The 24,423-nt window shown below is 34.2% G+C and overlaps 2 protein-coding genes across 4 annotated transcripts in view; one reads left to right on the top strand and one right to left on the bottom strand.

The window, feature by feature from the left end:
* The window catches only part of LOC129913187 (uncharacterized), a 542,292-nt gene that overhangs the window by 120,533 nt on the left and 397,336 nt on the right, over nt 1-24,423 (bottom strand). The gene's annotated exons all lie outside the window — the stretch shown is intronic.
* On the top strand, nt 11,181-12,813 carry LOC129913191 (serine/threonine-protein phosphatase 2A regulatory subunit B'' subunit gamma-like). The gene is made up of 2 exons (XM_055991747.1): nt 11,181-12,520; nt 12,585-12,813. Exons 1-2 carry the CDS (start codon nt 11,310-11,312, stop codon nt 12,700-12,702), a joined length of 1,329 nt encoding a protein of 442 aa, XP_055847722.1. The 5' UTR covers nt 11,181-11,309; the 3' UTR covers nt 12,703-12,813.

Below are 24,423 nucleotides of genomic sequence, written 5' to 3'. Positions count from 1 at the left end.
ATTTCCTGTGGCTCATTTGGAACACATCCGAATTTTATCTCACTTGGCAGCCGTATTGTAGAACCAAAAAGGACTTCCGATGGTGTATGTCCAGTGGAACTATGTGTTGCACTTCTATAAGCCATCAAGAATAATGGAATATGTCGATCCCAGTCTCGTTGATTATCGTTGACTACTTTTGACAGGTGTTCTTTAAGTGTCCTGTTAAATCGCTCAACCATCCCATCAGATTGTGGATGAAGCGGTGTTGTTCGCGTCTTCTTGATGCCAAGGAGTGAGCAAGCCTCTTGAAAAATCTTAGATTCGAAGTTCCTTCCTTGGTCGGAATGAAGTTCCATGGGTACTCCGAACCTGCTCACCCAATGAAAGACAATCTTATCCACAACTGTTTTGGTTTCCTGGTTTGGGATGGAAAATGCCTCAGGCCACTTGTTGAAGTAATCCATCACTACGAGGATATACCGGTTTCCTTTGTTGGTTTCGGGAAAAGGACCTGCCACGTCTATTGCAATCCTCTCAAAAGGTGTGCCCACATTGTACTGATGCATCTTGCTTTGCATTTTTCTAGCTGGTCCTTTGCTAGCGGCACAAGTATCACATTTTCGGCACCACTTTTCAACGTCTTCTCTCATACGTAACCAGTAGAATTGCTGGCGTACCTTTTCCAGCGTCTTGTTGATGCCTAAATGGCCTCCAGAAGTTCCCTCGTGCATCTCTCGGAGAACATCATTAACCTTTGACTGAGGTACGATTAGTTGCATTACATAAGATTTACCATCTGCGGATTCCCACTTACGCCTGAGTAACCCTTCTTGCACATGAAGTGAGTCCCATTGTGCCCAATATGCTTTGAGATTGGGGCTTCGGTCGGAGATGTCGGCCCATTCTGGTTTCTCTTCATGTTCCTTCCATGCAAGGATGGGTTCGATGTCCGAATCTTCCTGTTGGGCCATCCTGAGTTCTTCATTACTCCAGCCGCAAATGGGATCAGCTCTCGTTCTTCTTACAGCGACAACTTCCTTTTCCTCTAGCCGTGTGCAATGCTTGCAGTCTTGCTTGCACGGGCGCCGAGATAATGCGTCTGCATTTGAATGTAGCTTTCCTCTTCGATGTTGAATCTGACATTGATACGTCTGGAGTATCTCGATCCATCTTGCTACTTGACCCTCTGGATTTTTGAAGTTCAAAAGCCAATTTAGTGCACCATGATCTGTGCGAAGAAGGAACTTCTGTCCATAGATGTACTTATGGAAGTGCTTTGTTGCCAATACCAGAGCTAGAAGTTCCCTTCTGGTCACGCAATAGTTTTTTTCTTGTTTCGAGAGTACCTTGCTGAAATAGGCAACGACCTTTTCTTCTCCGTCATGAACTTGCGATAAAACAGCACCAACTCCAACATTACTTGCATCTGCGTCAATGATGAATTGTTTGCCTGGAGTCGGATAGGCCAACACAGGAGCTTCACATAACCGTAGCTTCAGTTCCTGAAAGCTTTTCTCACACTCACCTGACCATTTAAAGGGTTTACCCTTCTCCGTAAGCTGGTGCAAGCTTTTGGCGATTCTCGCAAAATCCTTCACGAACCGTCGATAGTACGTTGCCAGACCGAGGAAACTCCGAAGTTGATGCTTGTCCTGAGGGGTTGGCCAATTCTTCACAGTGTCAACTTTTTCTGGATCAGTCATTACTCCTTGGGATGAGATGATATGCCCCAAATATTTAACCTCGGTCTTGAAAAGTGCACATTTCTTTGGATTTAACTTAAGATGTGCTTCTCGTAGCCTCTGGAATACAGCCTTTAGGTTTTCACAATGGTCATCAAATGTTTTCCCGTAAACGATGACATCATCCAAATAGACTAGGCAAGATTTCCAGGTTAATCCATTTAAAACGCACTCCATTAAGCGCTCAAAAGTAGCTGGGGCATTACATAGCCCAAACGGCATGACATTGAACTGCCACAGACCATTTCCTGTGGAGAAAGCCGTCTTTTCTCGATCTTCTGGATGGATTTCTACCTGCCAGTAGCCACTCTTCAAGTCCAAAGTCGAAAACCATTGTGCTCCTTCCATTGCATCTAGAGTATCGCTGATTCTTGGCAGTGGGTAGCTGTCTTTCTTCGTCACATCATTCAGTCTGCGGTAGTCGACACAAAATCGAGTGCTTCCATCCTTCTTTTTGACGAGAACTACCGGTGATGCCCAAGGGCTTTTGGAATTTTCGATCAGCCCGTCTTTCTTCATTGTCGATATCATTTCTTCAACTTCACCTTGTTTGGCCAAGGGGAGACGTCTTGCTGGTTGACGAATCGGCCTAGCGTCTCCTGTATCGATTCGGTGCTGCACCAGTTGTGTTCGGCCGTATTGCCCGCTGGGTGAAGAGAAGATATCAGCATATTCATGAAGAAGCCTTCCAGCAACATTAAGCTGATGTTGACTCAAGTTGTCTGATTTGAGTATTTGAGTCTTTAGTTTCTCAGAGTTCATAGTCATCTGTATGTCCATCTCATTGATCTTAGTTATTGCGGACACAGATTCACATTGCCCAACAACTTCTCCTTTCTTAAGCTTGATTGGGTACGGTTTGATGTTAAGTATCCGTACAGGTACCATGTTGTTCTTTGGTGCCACAAGAGTCTTCCCGATGAAGATGTTTTCGGAACTTTGCTCAACTTCTGGTTCGACCATGAGGTATCGATGGCTTCCACAGTTCCCCTTTAACTTCGTCCACACAAAAACTTCTGAAGAAGGAGGCAAGCACATATCTTCTTTGATGACAGTTCTAATTGTTGTTGAATTTTCGTTGCCATAGACCATTGGGATCTCCACATTTCTGTATTTCAGGACTTGATTACCTATATCCAAAATGATTTCATTGTCCTTCATGAAGTCGATTCCAATGATGCACTCGTCACATATATCTGCCACCAAAAACACATGCGAAAACTCTAGCCCTGCCATACGGATCGTAAGACGAACTTCACCGTACACCCTTGCTGCTTCTCCTGTGGCTGTCTTCAGACGGTAGCTGTTGGTGTTATGTAGCCATGTCATCTTCACCAAGTCTCTTCGTACAATAGAGGCGGTGGCACCGGTGTCAATTGTAGCCACGTGTTGTTTGTTGTTTATGGTCGCCTCCACTGTCAGACTTTTGTTGTCTCGTTTAGTCTGTGAGACTTGAATTGTGGTTCTGGGGCCATCGATACCAGAAACCAGCTTCTGTCCCTCGAAGTTGGTTCTTACTCGTTTCCCGAATGGGAATCAAGTTGAGGATGAGTGTTGGTTGTATCGCTTACCTGTTGTTGGGCAATATTCCTGTTTCCACAGTGTTGGCAAGCAGTTCTTCTTGTTGGCAATCTGCACTGCCGCTGGAGATGTCCGGTCTTGTTACAGTTCCAGCATCGAGCAGCTCCATCTCGCTGGTTTCTTTGGATTGCGAGTTTTTGACAAGAGCATTCCTCCACTGCAACTTCTCTTACCCGATGAACGCCTTGAGAAGCCTGTTCTGCTGCTTCCATAGTTAGTGCGAACGCTAATGCTTCAGGAAGGGAATGTTTTCCGGCTGTCCGAATCACTCGCTGGAGATTTGTATCAGATACAGCACGAATAAAGGCTTCTGTCGCAAACTGACTGATAATATCGTCTCCTGCTTTCGGATATGCCAGATGAGCCAACCTTTCAATATCAGCTTGGAGTTGTTGCAGAGTTTCTCCTCTTTTCTGGACTCTTGTATTCAGTTGGACGCGGAAGACTTCTTGCATATGGCCATCTCCAAAGCGTTTTTCAATTACCTGAACAAGAGCGTTAAAGTTACCATTCTTCTCTGGTGGTAAAGTTTGTAATAACTCAGCAGCAGGACCTCTAAGAGCAAGAGTCAGCGCTATGCATTTGTCTTCGTCATCCCAGCCATTGGTTGTGGCAGCTGCCTCAAACTGTTTCTTGTAGATTGAAGAAGAACTTTGTCCATCAAAGGTTGGTGGATGGATTTCTTTCTTCTTTAAATACTCACCAGAACTTTCTCGCACCTTAATTTTTCGAACCTTGTCCAACTCTTTAGTAATGTCTTGGAATTTCTCTTCGAACTTTGTGTCCATTGCCAACAGCTTTTCTTTGTTTTCTTCGACACGTCAAGAGCAGTGAACTTCTTCTCGAAATCACCAAGCTTTCCCTCTAAAATATTCTTCTGTTCTTCTAGAAGGTTCTTTTGCTCATCGCGATGTTCTTCTAGATGTTTCTCCATTTTTTCGAGAAGATTCTGTTGTTCACTCTTTTGCTCTGTGCGTTGTTTTTCTATTTGTTCTCTCTGTTCCTTGCGTTGTGTCTCAATTTGTTCAAGAAGATTTTTCTGTTCATCCTTCTGTTCATTACGTTGTTCTTCCAATTTGGCAAGGAGAACAGCCACCATGGACGACATATCGGAAGTATTACTTACTTGTTCTTCTGTCATTTCAACTTCGAATTGAAATGTATCCAAATTTTCGTTCTTCTGGGTTAAATAATCCTGCAGACGAATAATGAGGTCATTTTTCGATCCAGCAGTAGGAAGACCTCGCTTAGTCAATTCCGCCTTAAGCTCAGTCAAACTTAACTGATTTAGTGTTTTACCCATTTTAACTTTTCAAAACGCGAGCACTTTTACTTATTTCAAAATGTTTTACACTTTTTTTTATTGTTAAAACACACGCGCACTTTTTATTTTATTCGCGAAATTATCTGATTCGCACAAATAAATAAGTTTTATTCCACTTTTCTGACACCAATGTAATGTTTTATTCCGGGTTCACAATAAAACTTATTTAATTTCCACTTATATTTCCGTTCAAATAAGAACACACTTTATTTCAACTCAATTTACTTTTATTATTCGCTCAAACAAACACACTTTTAAATCACTTTATTTACTACTAACAATTCGCAACACTTTATTTCACTTTGTACTGTACTCTTTCACTTTCAAGATTAAACTGTGTCCGGTCGGTGTCCACGCTGCCCTTTTATACCTGAAATTCGGAATTCGAGAATGTCTTCGAAGGTTCTCGTCTTTGCTTCTCGAAGCTTCCTTTCCAAGAGGGGGCGCTTCATACTTCCAGTCCAGTGGGATATTTTGGGATATTCAGCAGTCGAGGGAATTTCTTTGGATGCGTTCAGAGGGTAGTTTCTTAATTACTAAAGGTCCGTTCACATTTCTACCTTTACTGTAGCAGGTAGTGTGTTCAGACTTTTATCTTAAAAGTAGTTCGGTAATTCATCGTTACAATATGTTATAATTTGAAATTATTTTGTAATATTCATTCGATAGGCAAGTTTATATTTTGGCCGTTTAAGATACATTTTCTATAAAAAAAATCTATTAACAATATTTCCTACCTTTTTGAGTGCAATTTATAAAATTACTGCACTGAAATTGAATTCAACATTGTGCATCGCAGTAGTTTCGTATTGTCCACTCAATAACACTTTGACCTCAACACAATGCTAAAGAAATGTTTTATTGTTAAACAACAATAAATCAATGTTCCACAACTTACTTACGATGCTATCGGATAAGTGATGTCCCCTCTAAAAACCAACACAATATAGGTACACACCATCGACCACCAATCTCTTGGCAAATCACTTAATGCAGTTCCTATGTCATAATTGGAGTGCTCTAGCACTAGTATATTTACTATATAAAGGTACAAAAATAATGTCTTCAGAAAGGTCACAATCCATGTATGGTTTATTCAACTGGCAAACAGAAAATAAAGTGGACAAGAAAGGACACCTCCTTCTCAATCTTCCATCGTTGTCGTGTCGTCAGTTAGAAATGTCCATCCAAGCAAGTCTTTCACTCTTCTCTTTCGTCCTTTGTGTCCTTGGGAATCATTTTCTTCTGATAGTGTTTTGTTGTTGACTCGTTGTCGGTTGGTCGTTCGTCGAAAATTCTTAACACAATAATGCAGGACTTTTTGAAATGATTATGGTTATGAGCGCCATCATACACACAGGTTTATAGAGGTACACTTTCTGTACGTATATTAAGGAAGTAAAATAGCAAGAAATTCAGAAAGAGTGTTATAATGGAAGAAAGGACCTCTCTCTTATGAATGTATTGCTTGCTTTTATAGTTGAGCTTCCTTTCGTCGTTCGTTTGATTTGGAAGCAATTTACCTACTACAATGAAATTTTATGGACAACGGATGCACTGCCAAGTCAAGTCAAGCAAAAGTCAATGGCAAACTGGAACTGCAGCAATATGACTGCTGCATCATTGACAATTATTTTGAATGGCATAAACCGGTTATGCGACCTCTTTTGGAATTGTATTGACCGACCAACCCTTGTCCGGCCTTGAAAGGAAATCATATGATGATGATGATGATGACGTTTATGATGATGGGGGATGGGATAATTGAATTGAACTTTGAATTTTACCAAAATTAAAAGGGTTTTGTTGAAGGGGGTTACTGTTCTCTCCCGTGATAAGGTATGGACATGAAGATTTGGGGAGGTGTTTAGTTGCAGTGATTTTATTTTAAAGTTAACCTATAGTTAGCGATTGAAGGCAAAAGTTTTGTTTCATTTGAGATGACGTTTTAATTCCAATTATAATCTTTCCCCCATAAACCTCCTAAGACCCTTCGAATCCGTCGCGTCAGTTACGACGATGTTTTAGGCTAGGCGCACACATGCGATTTTGATCGCGCGATTATTCAGTCGCAAATTAGATGACAACAATTTCAATGACTGTAGACACAATTTTGAAGTTTTTAATCGCGGGAAGCATGTGTGTGCACAGGCATTGAAATCCTTTTTTGCGACTGAATAATCGCGCGACTAAAATCGCATGTGTTCGCCTAGCACTAAACTGATAAAATGCGCTCATAAAATGCCTTTTTATAAAATCATAAAGTGATAAAAGTTTTTCTTGGACATCAACATGGTATTTTTTGTTTTAAGGAATATTTAAATTTTTCTTTCTATTAAAAATATATTCAAAATTTCAGAGAAAGTCCTCTTGTATATAGGTACGTAACATAATTCATCCTTCAAAATGTAATCAATTTCAATTCTCGCAACCCCATCAAATAATGATAACCCAACAGACGTATGTATTTATAAGCCAGGAACTATGTCCCAAATGATGATTTCTCTAGACACAGCGTAGATTGAAATATCAATAATTTAACACAATTCAGACCGGTAAGATGAGATGAGCCCTACTCACAGGTCACAGGTGTGTTTCATTCCAATAGAGAGTAGATATTCATCCTGCGATATGATAGTAGAAATGCATAAATCTTATTCATCACAAATTCACTATTTAATTTGAGGAGTACGAGGACATAACCTATAATTTTAATCAATACGCAACAAACTCTTTTTAAACAAAAAAAACTAAAAATCCTTAAATCAACCATAAAATGACTTTGACTGACATGAAGCTCAATAAATAAGCGTAGGTAAAGGTATCTCTTTAAACGGGCTAGAGAGGAAATTATAAGGTAAAAAACGCGTAAAGTAAAGATCCTTATGATGGTAGAGTATAAAGGTAGGTTAAGTTTACTTTTCAAAATATTTTCGGCTTAATTGGTCTAATAAATTATTCTCAGCTGGTGCTTGTTGGACAAGCTTTTATGTGATGTTTTGTGGCCATAAATGGGATTAAGGTTTTCTTACACCCAATTTTTGTCTCTCTCTCTCTATGGGGTTTCTATATAACTTTTTTTTAGGTGATGTAACGTTGGACTTACGTTTCTATGTGATATCATCATCTGGGCGTATTAATGTGTTTAAAGATAACCATATTCCATATCTCTCTCTAATTGCTGAGACCATTATAAATATCAATAAGAAGATAAATTTCTTATAATTGAAATGTTCGTTGAAGTAATTGATGGTCTATATAGTTTTGGGGAATGGTTGGACATTTTGAAGGTTATATATACAAACTATCTACACACATTTTCATTTTCCATAGTACCTTATTTTGTGTGTTTGTGCGTTTCCAGACGTCAGAGAACAGAATTAATTATTCATCTTAAAATGCTTTTGAATTGTCGAAAACAAAATTTAATTTGAGGTTATATTTACTATATAAATGCATGAAGACGAAGAGAGTATGAGGTTGAAATTATATCTGAAAATAGAAGCATTTAATTCTCTCAATCGAACTTGTCAAAAGGATACATCATGTCACTTTATAGTTTGATGGACAATTAAATGCGAGTTAAACAAAGATATACATATAAGTATTGATATTTTAATGAATAATTTTCAACTCAAAATATGTATGTAGGTTCTAATAAAAGGTTATTTTTGATGTTAAAATAAGATATGGTAGTAATAACAGTTGAAATTATGAATAACTTATAAATGACTTGAATTTTGAGTATAGGTTTTTGGTTATGTTATAAATGGCATGTGAATATCGGCGGCGGTGAATGGAGTTCAATGACAATCGAGTTGTTTTTAATTGCATGCAAGAAAATTCCGTCTATAACGCCTTATTATATAATGAATACTTAATTAATTTAATCACTTTTATTACGCATTTAATACTGTCGTTTGTAGTAAGAGGTTTTGATTGACGTTTCTGTAAAATGGCATAGCCGTTAAAAGAAGAGGAGACAAACTTCAATTAATATTTTTACCTTTAAGGACAATAATCGTGCGAGTTCCTAATACTGTTTTTCCTCGTATTGCTGCAAAAGCGGACGTTTTGCTATCGATAAAGCTAACCTTAAATATTTAGTATTGATAAGATTGAAATGCGCTACGAGTGAAAATTTGAATTCAAGGTCAAGTTATGTCAGATGACAAATTAAATTAACTTATTTCTTCCTCCCAATCTAATTGTGCTTTCGCTTTTCATATACATAATTAATGATTGGCATGATACTTAAGGTTAGCTTCATTATAGCCAATTATCTTTATAGAGATCATCAAAATGAAACGATCTAGCCCAACATAGAAACAGTTTTCCATCTAACGTACAATTTCGCTTCTATAAAGCTTTACCGATAATAATGTTGCTTCTATAAACCTTTATAAAAGTGAAATTGGTAGTGGGTATTCTTATTTTCCTTCCCCTTCTTTTTCTTCCTTTTGATCGGCTGTGTTATGATCTCGATGACTAGGTGATCATAAAGTCTCCCAGGGCTTATGTTCTACACACTAATAAATCTGCCTGTGGGGTTCATTTCATAATGAAGCAAAATGGCATAAAGCAAAATTAGACAACTAACATTTCAGCTTCGGTTAAGGTATTACAAAAGCTACATTTCAGCTTCTTTTAAACTTTAGTAAGGTTGTTGGGATTGGAAAAAGGAGAACGTTATACTAGTTTGACTCTCTATAAGGATCTTAAACGAAGCTTTACCGAAGCTCTACCGAAGTTTTGAGATTTGACAGATAGCTTTGGAAGAGCTTGTATAGCTCTTTAATACATGTCTTATCGAAATTAAAAAAAAAAAACTACAAAAACAAAAAGAATTCTTTTTTAACTGGTTTTAAATCCTGAATTTTATCTTTTGATCTGATATTATATATAACATTCCATTAGTTTTTAGTATATCTAATTAATAATAATTTTAAAAGCATATAATTTTTTACCACACCCAGGAATCGAACTTCGTCTCTGCTTGATGGTGGTAGTCTACCACTCTACCAACTCGGCCATCCTAGTATTTTCATTAATGAAATCAAAAACTTAATCAGTTAAAATAGCAAAAAAATATCCGAGCTAAATTATTCAATGTCAAAACCAAAAAGTGCCCGAGCTAGATTATTTAATATCAAACCCAAAAATCAAATACAAAACTTGGTAATTTCTGTAAAGCTTCTATAAATTCATTAAACAGGCTTATAAAAAAAATAAGCTTTCTTCGTCTTAGTTTCTTTAATAGTATTTAAGCAACTTATTAGAAGTTGTTAAACAAGTCCGAACTTCTATAAGCACTTAAATTCTGAAGCAAGCTTAATACCTACAAGCTGTATAAAAAGTAGAACCTGCTCGATTTCAATTTACAGAAGCTGTTGTGCTATTTGGGAGCGCAAGGGACTAAAATGTTGTTGTATTTAACATGTAAATTGCTTAGCCCTGACTGTGTTTTTTTTTTGTCCAGTTAAGACCGATGGTAATAAAAAAAACACCTGTTACCTCATTTTCGGTAAAAAGTGGTTTACCGATATTTTGTATGGGATGCATTTTAGCATTTCAGCTAAATTGTTTCTATAATTTGTATGGAAACTAATGTCGAATTCCTTTCAATCAAAAAATCGAATTTTCGGCGATCTCGAAGCGAATTTTTTCTGAAAATCATGTTCCATAGAAAAAAAATTCGCCTCAAACGAAGCAGAATTCGAATTTTTTTTAATCCCTCTTTTTTGATAGATTTACATGGATTTGCACACATACTTGGAACATTTGACATTTCTCAAACGTCAAGCTGAAAGTTTTCTTCGTGTTGTTTGTTTATTTGAGAATACCAACTTCAAATAAAGAGTAAATTATAATCGTATATCGTATTTTTATTGCAGAAAAATATGAAAAAAATAAAAAGAAACAATGTACGATCAAAATATATTTTTTCCTGGCATATTTCTTGTGAAAAAGTCAAATTACTGTGACTTTTCTTCTCGTGATTGTCTTCACGAAATTTTTTCTCTGTAAAACCACAGCATACGGCCAAAATAATTAACCTTCTACTTCATCTTCACTCAGATCTTAATAATAACTGCAATTTCCGTTTGATTCTGATTAAAATAAATGTATTTTACCGAAGAAAATAAAGAAAATTATTGATCAAAGGAATCTGGTTTTATTTTGCAGAAATTGTTTTGGTTTCAGCTTAACGTTCGTGTAAAAATTGTTGTCAAATGACACACATACAATCGCAAAAAGAATTTGGTCTGTTTTCATGTTCCTTTTTAACACCAAAAATTCAATTTTTTTGAGGCGATTCAAAAAATTGAAAGGAATTCGACATAAAATTTATCTCGAACTGCGTACCAGGCCTTACAAAAAAAAGTACTCATTTAGTTGCATAGACGTTGTTGTCACTTGTTCATTCTGTTTTAACCTTTAAAGTAGATCTTTTTTACCTCGCCAAAAAATAGGCAACATTTTTAAAAAATTTCATATTTGGCATCACTGTATAATTTGTGGATCTTGTCACCAAATGTCAAACTGACATTTCTCGCTTGACATTTCTCAATTTTTATTTTGTTTGTATTCTATTTTACTTGAAAAGAAAATTTTTCATCCTAAAATTGCTAAAAATAAACATCTCAATAAGCATTCTAAAAGAAAATCCTCAAACAACAATGGAACTCGACCCAGACATTGTCAAAGAATTCGAAAACCTCCTCCTCCCTAACAAAAAACCCACCTCCGACCAACTCAACAATCCCATCCCACTTTCAAACAAAAAATCCCATCCCACCTTCCAAACAATCCCCAAATTCTACTACAAACCCCCTGACCCATGCACCAACAACATTCGCCAAAACCTCCGCAAAGAAGCTCATTCCCTCTTCCTCCAAAAACGCACCCAAGAACTCCTCGACAATGAAGAACTAAATTCCCTCTGGGAAATACTCGAAAAAAACAGTTCCCAAGTCACTCCGATCGGCCAACAATTAATTGGCTACGATGACTATCTCAAAGTTCGCGACTCTGTCACTGACAAATGTCGCAAATACCTAACTGCCACCCTTTTCGCCAAATTGCAATCCTCCTCTGGCTATCCGGCCAAAGTCGAGATAACATCCGTATTCAATTACACAATGCGCAAAGTATGGCTCCAACAAGGACGCATTGGCTTGTCCGTGTACGATTACAATGGGCAGGGTTACCTGCGAGAAATCGACATGGAGAATTATATAATCGACATTATTCCGACACTGTCGCAGTTGAATGTCGTCGAACAGTCGTTTCATAGTTTCTATGTTTGCACGGTGGTGAAGAAGTTCTTCTTCTTTTTGGACCCGTTGCACACTGGGAAGATTCGAATTCGTGACATTCTGGCGTCGGGATTGTTGGCCGAATTGTTGGAGTTGCGAGATGAGGATGCGCCCAAAGAGAGCCAAGAAATGAATTGGTTTTCGGCGCCGTCCGCGTTGACTGTTTATGGGAATTATTTGAATTTGGACAAGGATCACAATGGAATGTTGAGTAGGGGGGAATTGGCTGGGTATGGAACGGGGACGTTTACGTCGGTATTTTTGGATAGGGTGTTTGACGAATGTCGGACTTATGATGGGGAAATGGATTATAAGACGTTTTTGGACTTTGTGTTGGCGCTGGACAATCGGCATGAGCCGCAGTCGTTGCATTATCTTTTTAGGATATTGGATGTGGAGCATAAAGGGTATTTGACGGCGTCGACGTTGCACTATTTTTTTAAGGGTATTCAAGAGCAGATTAGGGCGGAGAATGCTCAGCCGGTTAGTTTTGAGGATTTGAAGGATGAGATATTTGATATGGTCAAGTCGAAGGATCCGTATAAGATAACGCTGCAGGATTTGATTAATTGGTATGGTTTTTTTTTTTGTTTTTCTTTAAAATCTTTTGTATTTGACGATGATTGTCATTTTCAGTGGACAAGCTGAGACGGTTGTATCGATTTTGATTGAGTTTCATAAATTTTGGGCCTATGAGAATCGAGAGGTTATTGTGTTTGAGACGAATCCGGAAGATGCAGCTCAGAGTGTTTGAAATTTATTTGTATTTGTTTTTTTTTAATTTTTAGTTTATATAAAAATTTCTAGTTTTAAGAACATTCCATGGAAAGTGGATTTACTTAAAGATTTTTTACAAGAATTTTTGTTGCATTTTATCTTTTTTTTTGGATTTTAAGAATTAAAAGTTAATATTAAAAAATTTAAATAAGAACAAAGACTTTTTTTTCTTCTTCCTGGCTATCGAAATTGATAAAAACTAAATGACTGATAAAGGAAGGAGCATTATTTATGTCGTCCCGATAACGGATTGAGCTGGTGCTCTATCATGGCTAGTGACTGCATCTACTTAGTCATTTTTATATTTTTTAATGAATGTAAATAACACTGGTCAACAAGGAAGAACCAAAACAGGGCTGCCAGAAATCATGATTTTCATGTTTTTTTTTTTTTTTAACTAAAATCATGTTTTAATGTTTTCGTGCCCAAAATCATGTTTTTTTTTTTTTTTTTTCAATCCAAGAGAAAAATCTTTGCAATCTTTTTATAAACCAACTATTTTCACAAAGTGAACTGTTATTTTTAATAAGTTACTCAATACATATGGTGACCATATTTCTGGAAGCGAACTAAAATCAAATTTTTTTAAATGAGTTTTTATTATTGTTCTTTATTTTGATATCAAGATTTCCTAAACGATTTTATGGGAGCGTTTTTGTTGCAATCATTTAAGTCGCTTATACCAATTATGGCAAAAGTTTTTGAAAAACTGCTTCTGAAGAGACTTAGCAAAATTATAGAAGAAAGAAGGTTAATCCCAAATCATCAGTTTGGCTTTAGAAATAAACATTCCACGATAGACCAAGTTCATAGAATAACGGATGTAATAGAAAAAGCATTAGAAGAAAAACAAGTATGTTCAGCTATTTTCTTAGATGTTGCTCAAGCCTTTGACAAGGTTTGGCATGAGGGACTTGAGTACAAACTGCAAAGGGATCTTCCCAGACAGTACTATGAAATATTAAAATCGTACATCTCAGACCGATTGTTTAGAGTAAGGTACGATCAAGAATATTCGGATTTGAAGAAAATAGAAGCCGGTGTACCACAAGGAAGTGTCCCAGGTCCTACCCTGTATTTACTATACACAAGGGATATCCCAGTTGGGAATCACACCATAATGGCTACTTTTGCAGATGATACCGCAATTTTGGTACCCGACAAATGTGTCTCTAAGGCAGCAGTAAAGCTGCAAAATGCCGTCGACACAGTCAGAGATTGGACCGAAAAATGGCGTATCAAACTCAATGAAACAAAATCTTCACATATAAACTTTACAAATGAAAAGATAAACAATATTCCAATATTCATTAATAACACTGTGCAAGTCGAAATTCTTGACAGGCGCGCGAATAACTGTTTCGCCCTATTTCGGACCCGAGAAATCGATTGGCGTCATTAGTTTTTCGATTTATCGGTACGACTTCGAACAAAATTTTTTTTGAAAGTTTTTTCAATTATTTTGAGAGTTTCCCACTGTTTAGTCATTTTCAACCAAAAACAATATTTATATTGCTAAAAATTCTGCTCAAACGTTATTTGCTACCAGTAGAAAGACATTATAAGCAATTTTGAACAATTTATTTGAAAGTTTAGTGATTTTTTTTTGAAAAAAAGTAAAAAAAAATCGAATTTTTTTACATTTATCGTTTTTTTCGCTGTTTTTCTTCTCTTTAGCACAAATACATTGCATGTTTTCCATTAAAAATTAATTTAACTGTTAATTTAGTGTTGGTTAAACTTCGACAATCTATCGATAGCATCGATAACAAAAAAATATGGAGTATATCGATAATTCACAACACTATCGATAGTTTCAATACTTCCAAATTATTTTATCACCGATATTATCGATAGCTTTGAAATTAAATAACACAATTTGAACTACAAGTTAAGTTTTCGTTTGACATTGGATGTAAACAACGAATTAACATAGTGTTTGGTAGATATCGATAGTTTCCACTGTCGATTGTATCGATAGTTTTAAGAAAAAACTATCGATAATATCGGTAGCCTTGTGGTAAAATAATTTGGAAGTATTGAAACTATCGATAGTGTTGTGAATTATCGATATACTCCATATTTTTTTGTTATCGATGCTATCGATAGATTGTCGAAGTTTAACCAACACTAAATTAACAGTTAAATTAATTTTTAATGGAAAACATGCAATGTATTTGTGCAAAAGAGAACAACAACAGCGAAAAAAACGATAAATGTAAAAAATTTCGATTTTTTTTTACTTTTTTCAAAAAAAATCACTAAACTTTCAAATAAATTGTTCAAAATTGCTTATAATGTCTTTCTACTGGTAGCAAATAACGTTTGAGCAGAATTTTTAGCAATATAAATATTGTTTTTGGTTGAAAATGACTAAAAACAGTGGGAAACTCTCAAAATAATTGAAAAAACTTTCAAAAAAAATTTTGTTCGAAGTCGTACCGATAAATCGAAAAACTAATGACGCCAATCGATTTCTCGGGTCCGAAATAGGGCGAAACAGTTAATCGCGCACCTGTCTCAAAATTTTTTTGCAAAAAACTTGCACAGTGTAATCAAGCTGTACCTTACGCCAATACGGCCAAATACCTTGGAATGACTTTGGATGCAAAGCTAAAGTGGAAAGAGCACATCAAAAAGAAAAAAGAAGAACTAAACTTGAAATATAGAAAAATGTACTGGTTACTTGGTAACAACTCTGATTTATCAACCCAAAACAAAATAATGCTGTATAATCAAGTACTAAAGCCTGTTTGGACCTATGGTATCCAATTATGGGGCTGTACAAAGAAAACAAATACCAAAATCATCCAAAAATTCCAAAACAAAGTCCTTCGTGGAATAGTTAATGCACCTTGGTACATAAGAAATAGCGATCTACATCGTGACTTACAAATAGAAACGGTTACAGAAGTTGTTAAAAAATACGCTGTATCCCATAATCAGAGACTGCAAAGTCATACCAATTCTGAAATGGTGTCCGTCTTGAATACCAGAAACCATGTTCGGAGATTAAGAAGAACCAAGCCTCATGAGCTTATGGTCTAAAAAAACATGGGAAAGTATTAAAAGTTTAAACTTCCCCCAAAGTGATTTTACAAAGTTAAGAAAGAAAAATCTGATGTCGATCTCTCAAGATTGGTCCTGATAAAGAGGTGGTTTTAGTGGTTAAGAGTCCCACACTACTTGGTGTCGAATACTGCCAAGTGTCTTTTGAAGATTTCCTCCCGTCAAAAAAAAAAAAAAAAAAAAATTTAAGTCGAAATCAGAGATCAAGAAAATGGTTTTATAATAATGGCTGTTAATAAATTCTAAAAAAAATATTTTTTTGATCAAAATCGGGAAAGCTGGGCTGCATGGGCGTAGCTAGAGATTTTGTCTAGGGTGGGCCAGATGATATCGTCCACCTGAAGCCATAACCGCATTAATGCGCAATTTTTTTTACTTTACTTCTTCATTGGCAAATTATTCGCCAATCTCTGTTTTTTTTTTAATAACTTGAAATTTGCCAAAACTTTATTTATAATAAAAGCCCTGTTCCATTCGAGGTGCTAGTTTACTCGTGAGTAGAAATCTAGTAGAACAACTACACTTTCAAATGTCCTCGAGTAGAAGATCATGTGCTCTGTATATAAAATCTATAGTACTATCATGAATAAAAACAGCGCCACCAAAATAGTAATCGAGCGAACGAACTAAAAAATATGTCAAATTTCAAACAGAAATGTATATCTCATCTCCTTACTCCCATTATTAATTCGATCTTAGCGCCCTCGCGACCACTCAGGTAGCGAACAAACTAAAAAATTTCACTTCATGATAGTACTATAGATTTTATATACAAAGATCATGTGTTAATTGTAGTACTAGATCTACTCATGAGTAAATACCACCTCTAATGGAACGGGGCTAATATATTTGATCGATAAATGTGTTGTTCAAAATAATAGAATGATTCAATCTCAATCCAAAATAGAATTTAAAAAAATAAAATGTTTAGTCTGAGTAAGAAACAAACACAAAATAAATAGGTCGTATTAAAACAACGACTACAATTATAGCTTTTAATGCTCTCTAAATTAAAATTTCTCAAATTGAGATATAAGGTCGAATATTTTAACTAAATTCAAATAACAAAATGTAGGTATTTCATTCCATTATCTTTATAAATGTGAAAGCATTCCACCATGTGACGGTACACCCCCCCTTAAGGTGTTCTTGAAACTTAAGCCGCATGTGTACGTCCAAACTAATGTGATTTTCTATTTAATTGACGAGATTCAGAATCAGGGGTCGAATTAGAGTCAGTTGGGGTAAGTGCGCGCACTTTTCACTTTAAGGCGAAATTGTGAAGATTCTGTAAGAGATAGCAGCAGTAAGTTTTTTACATTTGCTTAACCTATATTTTGGGAACAAGAAAACACAAAAACAAAGTTATTTAGTTTAAATATTTCATAAGATTAAAACAAAAACCAAATGAAGTTGAAGTCCGCACTCTTGCCCCAAAGTCAGGGTAAGATCGCGCAAAATCTTGGGTAAGAGCGCGCACATAATTTAAATAGGAATCTTGACAGTTTACGGTACCTAAATTTCTAAAAACTTAATGTTATACTTAGTTAAACAAAACTTTATTTCAAAACTCTAAGTTTTCACTAAAATGAATGAAAATATTAAAGAAAAAACAAATTAAGTTCAAATACAAAAACTTGAACTTTATTTACAAAATAAAACAAACAAAAAAATATTTCTAACTAAATTCTAATTTAGTCTACGGACTTTTTTTTTGGAATTCAGGAATAATAGCCTTTGTTTCTCAAGATTCAAGTTACAAATTTTTCCGTCTTATTAAAAAAAGAAAAATTTAGTATGGGGAGAAGTGAGCGTTCTTACCCACAAAAGGAGTGCGCGATTTTACCCACAAATGTACTTTTTTTTCTATTTATCAAATTTATAATAAAACAAAACAAAATCTAATACATTTTTGACTTAAATCAAATATAAATATGCATAATTCAAAAATATATGCTATTCGCGGTATATAATGCTCCCACGCAAAAATCTGAATCTCGATTTTTATCAAGATTCACACATTTGTCTGAACATTTTTTGTTGTTTTATTTTAAAATATATTTTTTTTTTTTTATATGAACAGATTTCGTGCACAATTACAAAACTAGATTTCATATTCTATTTGCGTGAAAAAATCTGAGATTTTTACACAAAAATCTCAAAAGCAAATAGAAAACGACATAAAATATAAAATTTTCAAAAAAAATTGTTATTCGCGGGTAATTATGTGACTAAGGCCGTGTGTGCATTGGGTTAAATTATTTAGCCGAAAATGAATTTTAGACATTTGAATGTCTGGTGAATAGAAAATTATCTTTGGCTTAATTCAGCTGAGTGAATTTGGATAAATTCGTAGATAAATATTTGTTTTCTGCAAATCAAAAGAATTAATGATGTTAAAAAAAATTGTATAAATATTAACAATTAACAAACTTCCAACACGCACATGTTAACATTTAGTACCGCCGCATCGCAAATTTCTATTTCCCATACGATTTGTATGGGAAAGGTTAGTTTAGATTTCAAATTCAATTTTTTCTATAGAACATTTGCAGCATGTTTTGCATTGCTTTCCCTTTTTTTATTGCACGTGTGTAAAGTAAAATGATTGGTCCATTATTTTAGCTTCAATTTATTAATTCTCAATAATTTATTTAAATTCCACATTAAAAATAAAACTGTAATATCGCATACAATTTTTAAAACTTCCTCTTTCAAAAGGCAACTTTAAATTTAATGGAAATAGTTAGTTAATTTAATTTTTTATGGATGAAGACGTTGTTATTTTTCTTTAAGTTTAGTTTTCTAAAAATGGAATTTTTACTAATAATAATTGGTTCATACTTTGGCATAAAATGTAAAAAATTAAATAAAATGCATTTTCTATTATTTTGTATTATTTTCTTTAATTTTTTATTTTGCTGTCCCGATTTGTCCTGGCTTTTTAGACCTGTTGGAATTTTGGAATTTATCTGGGTTCTTTACCCTTCCATATCGTCGGTCTCATGAGAAAACCTCGTAACTCCCAAAATCAAAATTTTACAGGAGAGACGAAAGAGTAAACAAACAACAGAGTAGTTTGGAAGAAACGCGCTGTGCAAAATTTGAATTTAAGTCTATTTAGAGTTTTCGGAATGACCCCAAATTTTCTGGGTTGCTCCGCTGACATATTTTCTAAAGAATGGCATTCAAAAGTCATTTTTGAAAAAAAGTGGAGTTACGAGGTTTTCTCATGAGACCGACGATATGTTGTTCTTTATTCGAAAACATTTTACCTGGTGGAACTAAATAATTGACGAACATTTAAAAAAAAAAACTAAAGCCTAGTCTAGAGCCGAAACGAAAATTTTCATACAAAACCAGCACAAAATTTTGCTTTTCGTTGCACAATACGAAATTCTTACCTGTGCTAGAATATATGGAGATTTTTCAATCATTTCTCATTTGTCACTCCCATTTATTTGTCCAGGCAATTTTTCTTGCAGCAAAAGTTTTTTGACTTTGGGAACTTAGAAAAATTTTCGTTTTGCGTCAGCAGCGTACTAGGCTTAATGCATTATCCGAAAAATTTGAAAAATTTTAATTTCCAGCCACTGTTTTCTTGTTTTTCGTACAAAGTTTTTAAAATATTGAATACAAAAATCAGAGAAAGTCCGAATATTTATACGTCCCGGGTTTCTTAAATAAAAACCCGGGAAAAGATGTAGAAATACGGTCACAGTCCCAGGTAAACCGGGACGGATGGTCAACGTATCAATACATGAAGTATAGCTATATGAAATTAACCTTAAATAAGTACTATAACCTTATTTATGTTTTCAAGTTTTATTGCTGCCGTCTTTGTAATTTAAGTTGTACCAAACTACAATGGCCACTCAAGTTTTTTGAACAGAAATCATGTTTTTTATCATGTTTTTTTTTTTTTATTTCGAAATGGCAACATATACTTAGGTTTTCTGGGTGCTGAACTCGAATTCAAAGTCAGAACATTTTGATTGGCCTTCGTTTTTGAACTATTACCCATATAAAATGGAAAAAAAAAAACATAATTTTGGCTGTTTCCGAGGTTATGTTTTTATGTGGGGTAATTCATTATGAATAAGTTTGTAACTGTGCCTATAAGAACTGTTTTTTTTTTTTTTCAAAAAATGTTTAAGTCTTTGCGATATCTCTTTTATTTCAATTAAGTCTTTGGCTCAAAAACAGCACCGTTCAACCAAATTAAACTTTTTTTTGCCACAAGAACCAAAATATACTTTTCTGGAGGTTTTGCGGTTGCAAAAATAGTTTTTATTAATATTTAAAAAACGTAGGCTAATAATAATAATTCTATGACCAGTGGCTTAAAATTTAAATTAAGTTAAGTTTGTCATTGGCATATTAACTGAAACTTAAGATCCCTCGAGCAATAAAAGAGATATCGGGAAGATTTAAACAGTTTTTGGAAGAAAAAAAAAAAACGGAATCTGTTAGTAATGGAAAATTTCATACAAATCGTCACTACGATTGTATTTTGTGATTGTTTTTTCGGGTATCGTAGAAAATTTCCGATACAAAAGGAAATCGTGATAACTCCGAATAGCTTTTGCACGAGAATTATTTAGGTTTAAGCCTGATACACAGATCCGAGCTAAATTTTAGCTCCCATACAAATTTATCGATAAGATGCTCAGATAAATTTAAGCTCGGCTAAATTTTTTCGATAATTTGTATGAGAGCTGAAATTTAGCTCGATCTTCTGTACCATGAATTAGTGAGTAATAACTCCGGGCGATAAGCTGTTCTCATGATAGCATAATAGTCCCCCTCTTTTGGGAGTAACAGTAGTTAAGTATTTTGGTCTAAACCCTGATCAATACAATTTGGGCATATTTTTCACATCAAGTAGGTACCAAAGGACTAAAAAGTTATTTGGAAGGATAAATTTTCATTTTCTTGGTACAGTGAAACCCACTTAAGTGCTTATCCACTTTACTCCGAATTAGCCGAGAGAAAAAAAAATATTAAAAATTAAAAAAAGCCACGTACAACACTGGGCTATAACTTTTTTTGAAGGTAATAATTTTGTTTTTCAACTCAAGTCAAGTTGTTTTACTGAATAGTTTTTGAGAAATTACACTTTTTAACCTTTAAATTGAAATAGAAAATGACAGAAGGAGGAGCAACAAAATTAATTTATGCGCAAAAAATTATGTTTTGCAAAGCTAAAATTTCGAGAAAAAAAAATTTAAATGCTACTGTTTTGAAAATTTTGACCGTTATGTAATGAGGTTAAGTCTTATTTTAGCGGTATATTGAATAACAAGAAAATAATCGAGCTACAAAATCGAGTTTTTCGAGTTTCATCTTAGTCTAGGTTACTTCACATTTCTGTAAAAAAAATTGATTTTCCGATTTGAGAGCTTTGCTTTGAGCTAACTTTGTTTAAACAAAACATTGAATATTTTTAAAAGTATTGGAGCTTCAAAATTGGAGTCTGCAGCAAACAATTTGTTTTCAAAAGTTTCAATTCTTGGCAAAAAACTTAAAAAATTTATTTTTTAAGAATGTTGATAACGCCAGTGATCAAAACCGGAAGTGCACTTCTGAAACTTTAAGTTAAAATAAAGAATGACTGATTAGGTATAGGGTAGAGCTACAAAATTAATTTTTGAGCAACAAATTAAAATTTAATAACCTATAATTTTGGGAATCAAAAAATAATAATTTTCCTATTTTCTTTCACCTACTTCAGTTTTATTTTAGCGGAATTTTGAATATCAAAAAAAAAACTATTGACGATGCAAAGACCAAGTTTGTGGAATTGAAAACCATTTAAAAACCTACAAATTTGAAGGTCAACCAAACATTTTGTTTTTAATCATTTCAGATTTTGTCCGATAACATCAAACTTATTTTGGCGGAAAATTCAATAAATCAAAAACCATGCGAGTTACTGAAAGGGAAGAAAGCAATAAATTTTTGAATTTTGTCCTTCGATTGATTTTTTTTTTGTTTTTGTTTTTTATTTTTGCTCAATCAGTTCTCCATTTACATATTGTTGGTTCCTAAGGCTTTTATGTATTTTCTCTTTAATCTTTTAAACTCTTTACAACACTCCTTGCCCTTGTAGCCTTTTTGAATTACCTTGACGCTTGACCTTCTGATTTTTGTATTTGAGTCTAACCACCGCAGTCTTCTCCTTATCTATACTTTTTGGATATAGAACATTTTACAACAATCGTCTAGAGTGGTCTTGAAAAAAAAAAAAAAAAAAAAAACGGATTGAATACAATAGAACAGCTTTATGGAAGGTTAAGGGTTTATTTGTTTAACCTAATTTTCTTTTTTTTTTCGTACAATTCATTCTTAATTTATTGCTGACCTTTTGTATTGAGTTTCTTATCGTCTGTATTCTAGTACTTCAATTCCTTAATTTTTAAAGTGAACTTTAAATTGAAATTACATTGACAACAAAGCTTCTATAGAAGCTACATGACAAGAAAATCCGCAAAATCCCTTCTGATTTTTTTCTTTTTTTTTGCAGTTTCATTGGGGTCTAACCGTCACAAATTTGTCGGTTTTCATTGATTGTGGATTACATCCCGGACGGACGTAGGTATAGACGACTATATGATGCTGTCGAAGAGTGACTTGAGTACAAAAAAGGAATAAAAATCGAAAAAAAAAAGAATCACAATGATGATGAATTGGTAAAGTGAAGTGAATGGAGAAAGTGCCTGCAGCCACTTGTATTTTTGTTCTCCATCCGTGAAGGATTGGCTTCCGGTACTTATGTGTTAGCTAACCAGACCACAATAAGTGGTACTTGAACCATTGCCAGAAGCCCACAAGGCAGGTGAAATGAAAGCAAGGCACAAACCATTCTCATTTTGTCTGGAGGAGTGATTTTCAAGTAGGCAAAGTGGGACGTATTATAAGAGCGAGAAAGAGAGAGAGAGATGGAGGGAGAGAGAAAAAGAGTGAATTGGCTAGAATGGGTGGTAAAAAAAATCCTAGTTGGTACTTGCTGTACGTACCTATATAACTTTGAGTTCTTTGTAGGTGAAAGTTCAATCATTATTACTTTGTGATTATTTTTTCTTTTCCTCTCGTTTTGTACTTTTTTTTATTTTGTTTTTAAATTGGAATTTGAAAGTCGAGAACAGGTAGATGAAGTAGCATGAAGTAGCCATGGACTTTAAAAATTGCTTTGAGTTAGATTTCAATAAATTCGCATTGAATTGTAAAATTGGTTAAAAACAATCGAGTTAACCTTGAAAACTCTCTACGAAAAGGCTAGCGAAATAAAAATAATTAAACCCAATTAACATTTCTATAGTTTTTGTATATTTTCTACCCTTCTTTTGATTTCTGATGGAGATTACTACTTGATTGCATTCAATGTATTTTTAAATACTTAACAAACTTTGACTTTGAAAGTTTATACTTTGATTACCTACTTGAAGTTTGAAAGTCATTCTTAGTACCTAAGGTCCATTTTATTGAGCCTCCATTAAATTTTGAAATTTATCGCTTTAGTTAACGGCCTTGTTAAACTATTGACGCCTTTAAGTATACATCAGTAAAAATTCATTTAATTCATTATTCTTTAGTTAAAGTCCTTAGGTACTTTTAATGGAAACTTTAAATTTAAAACTCTGTTAAAAATATCCTAGGGATTTTTTATTTTTTTTTTTTGAAAAATAATCTGTCAAAAGCTACAATTTTGTCAAATCAAATAGATTTGAATTTGAAGAAAAACCATAAAAACTATGGCCCGTAAGTATTTTGCAACTGAAAACGACAAAAATGCTCGAAATTAACGATATACCAGTGGTAACCAAAGAATGCTACAACCTACAATTGAAGCAATGAGAAGAAGAAAGTGTTAAGTGAAATTTTTAGTTTTTTCCAGCTGTGTCAAATAACAACTAGGTGTTATCGGCATTCATCTAGCGTCATTAGTTTCAAAGTAAGCTTATGATCTCTTCTTCTCATGGCTTCAATTGCAATGTTTTGAGATGCTTATATTATGCAGCATCTCAAACCTAATTAGTTTTGAAGTTAAGAATATAATCTAGTAGATCTAGTACTATCTGTGCGAAGTAGACAAGAAATGCTTTAATTTCTTTGAATTTTGTGTCTATTAAAAATCTTAAATGAAGTGTTGCCGCAGTCATTTTATATAATGTATTACTTATTTATGGTACAAATACAAAATGTGTATACCTTCAAAAAAATTCTAGTCTGGACTTTTATTCATAATTGTGATGTTTTTTTTTTAATATTTCTTTAGCTCATTTGACATTTTTCAAATAAAAAAATAATTAAACAATAAATGAAATGACATTTGACACTAATCTAGAGTAAATAAATAGAAATTCTGTTTAAAATCTCCATTTACTCTAAAAATCCTCTAAGGTCCAATTTATTCACACTCCATTAAATTTAAAGTCGCCATTAAAAAAGGGAAATTTTAAAATTTGTATGCGATTTGACAGTTTTATAATTTCTAATGGAGCCTTTAAAAATAATGGAGAGTGAATAAATTGGGCCTAAAAGGTCGAATTTGGTGTTTTAACTAAAACGACTTTTATAAATTTAATTTAATGCTCAATTAGTTAATAATGCCAAACTTCAAAAAAAT

This window comes from Episyrphus balteatus, chromosome 3 (assembly GCF_945859705.1).
Source record: "Episyrphus balteatus chromosome 3, idEpiBalt1.1, whole genome shotgun sequence".
NCBI classification, from domain to species: Eukaryota; Metazoa; Arthropoda; class Insecta; order Diptera; family Syrphidae; genus Episyrphus; species Episyrphus balteatus.
The sequence above is the reverse complement of the archived record's forward strand: the minus strand, read 5'-3'. Positions and strand labels throughout refer to the sequence as shown.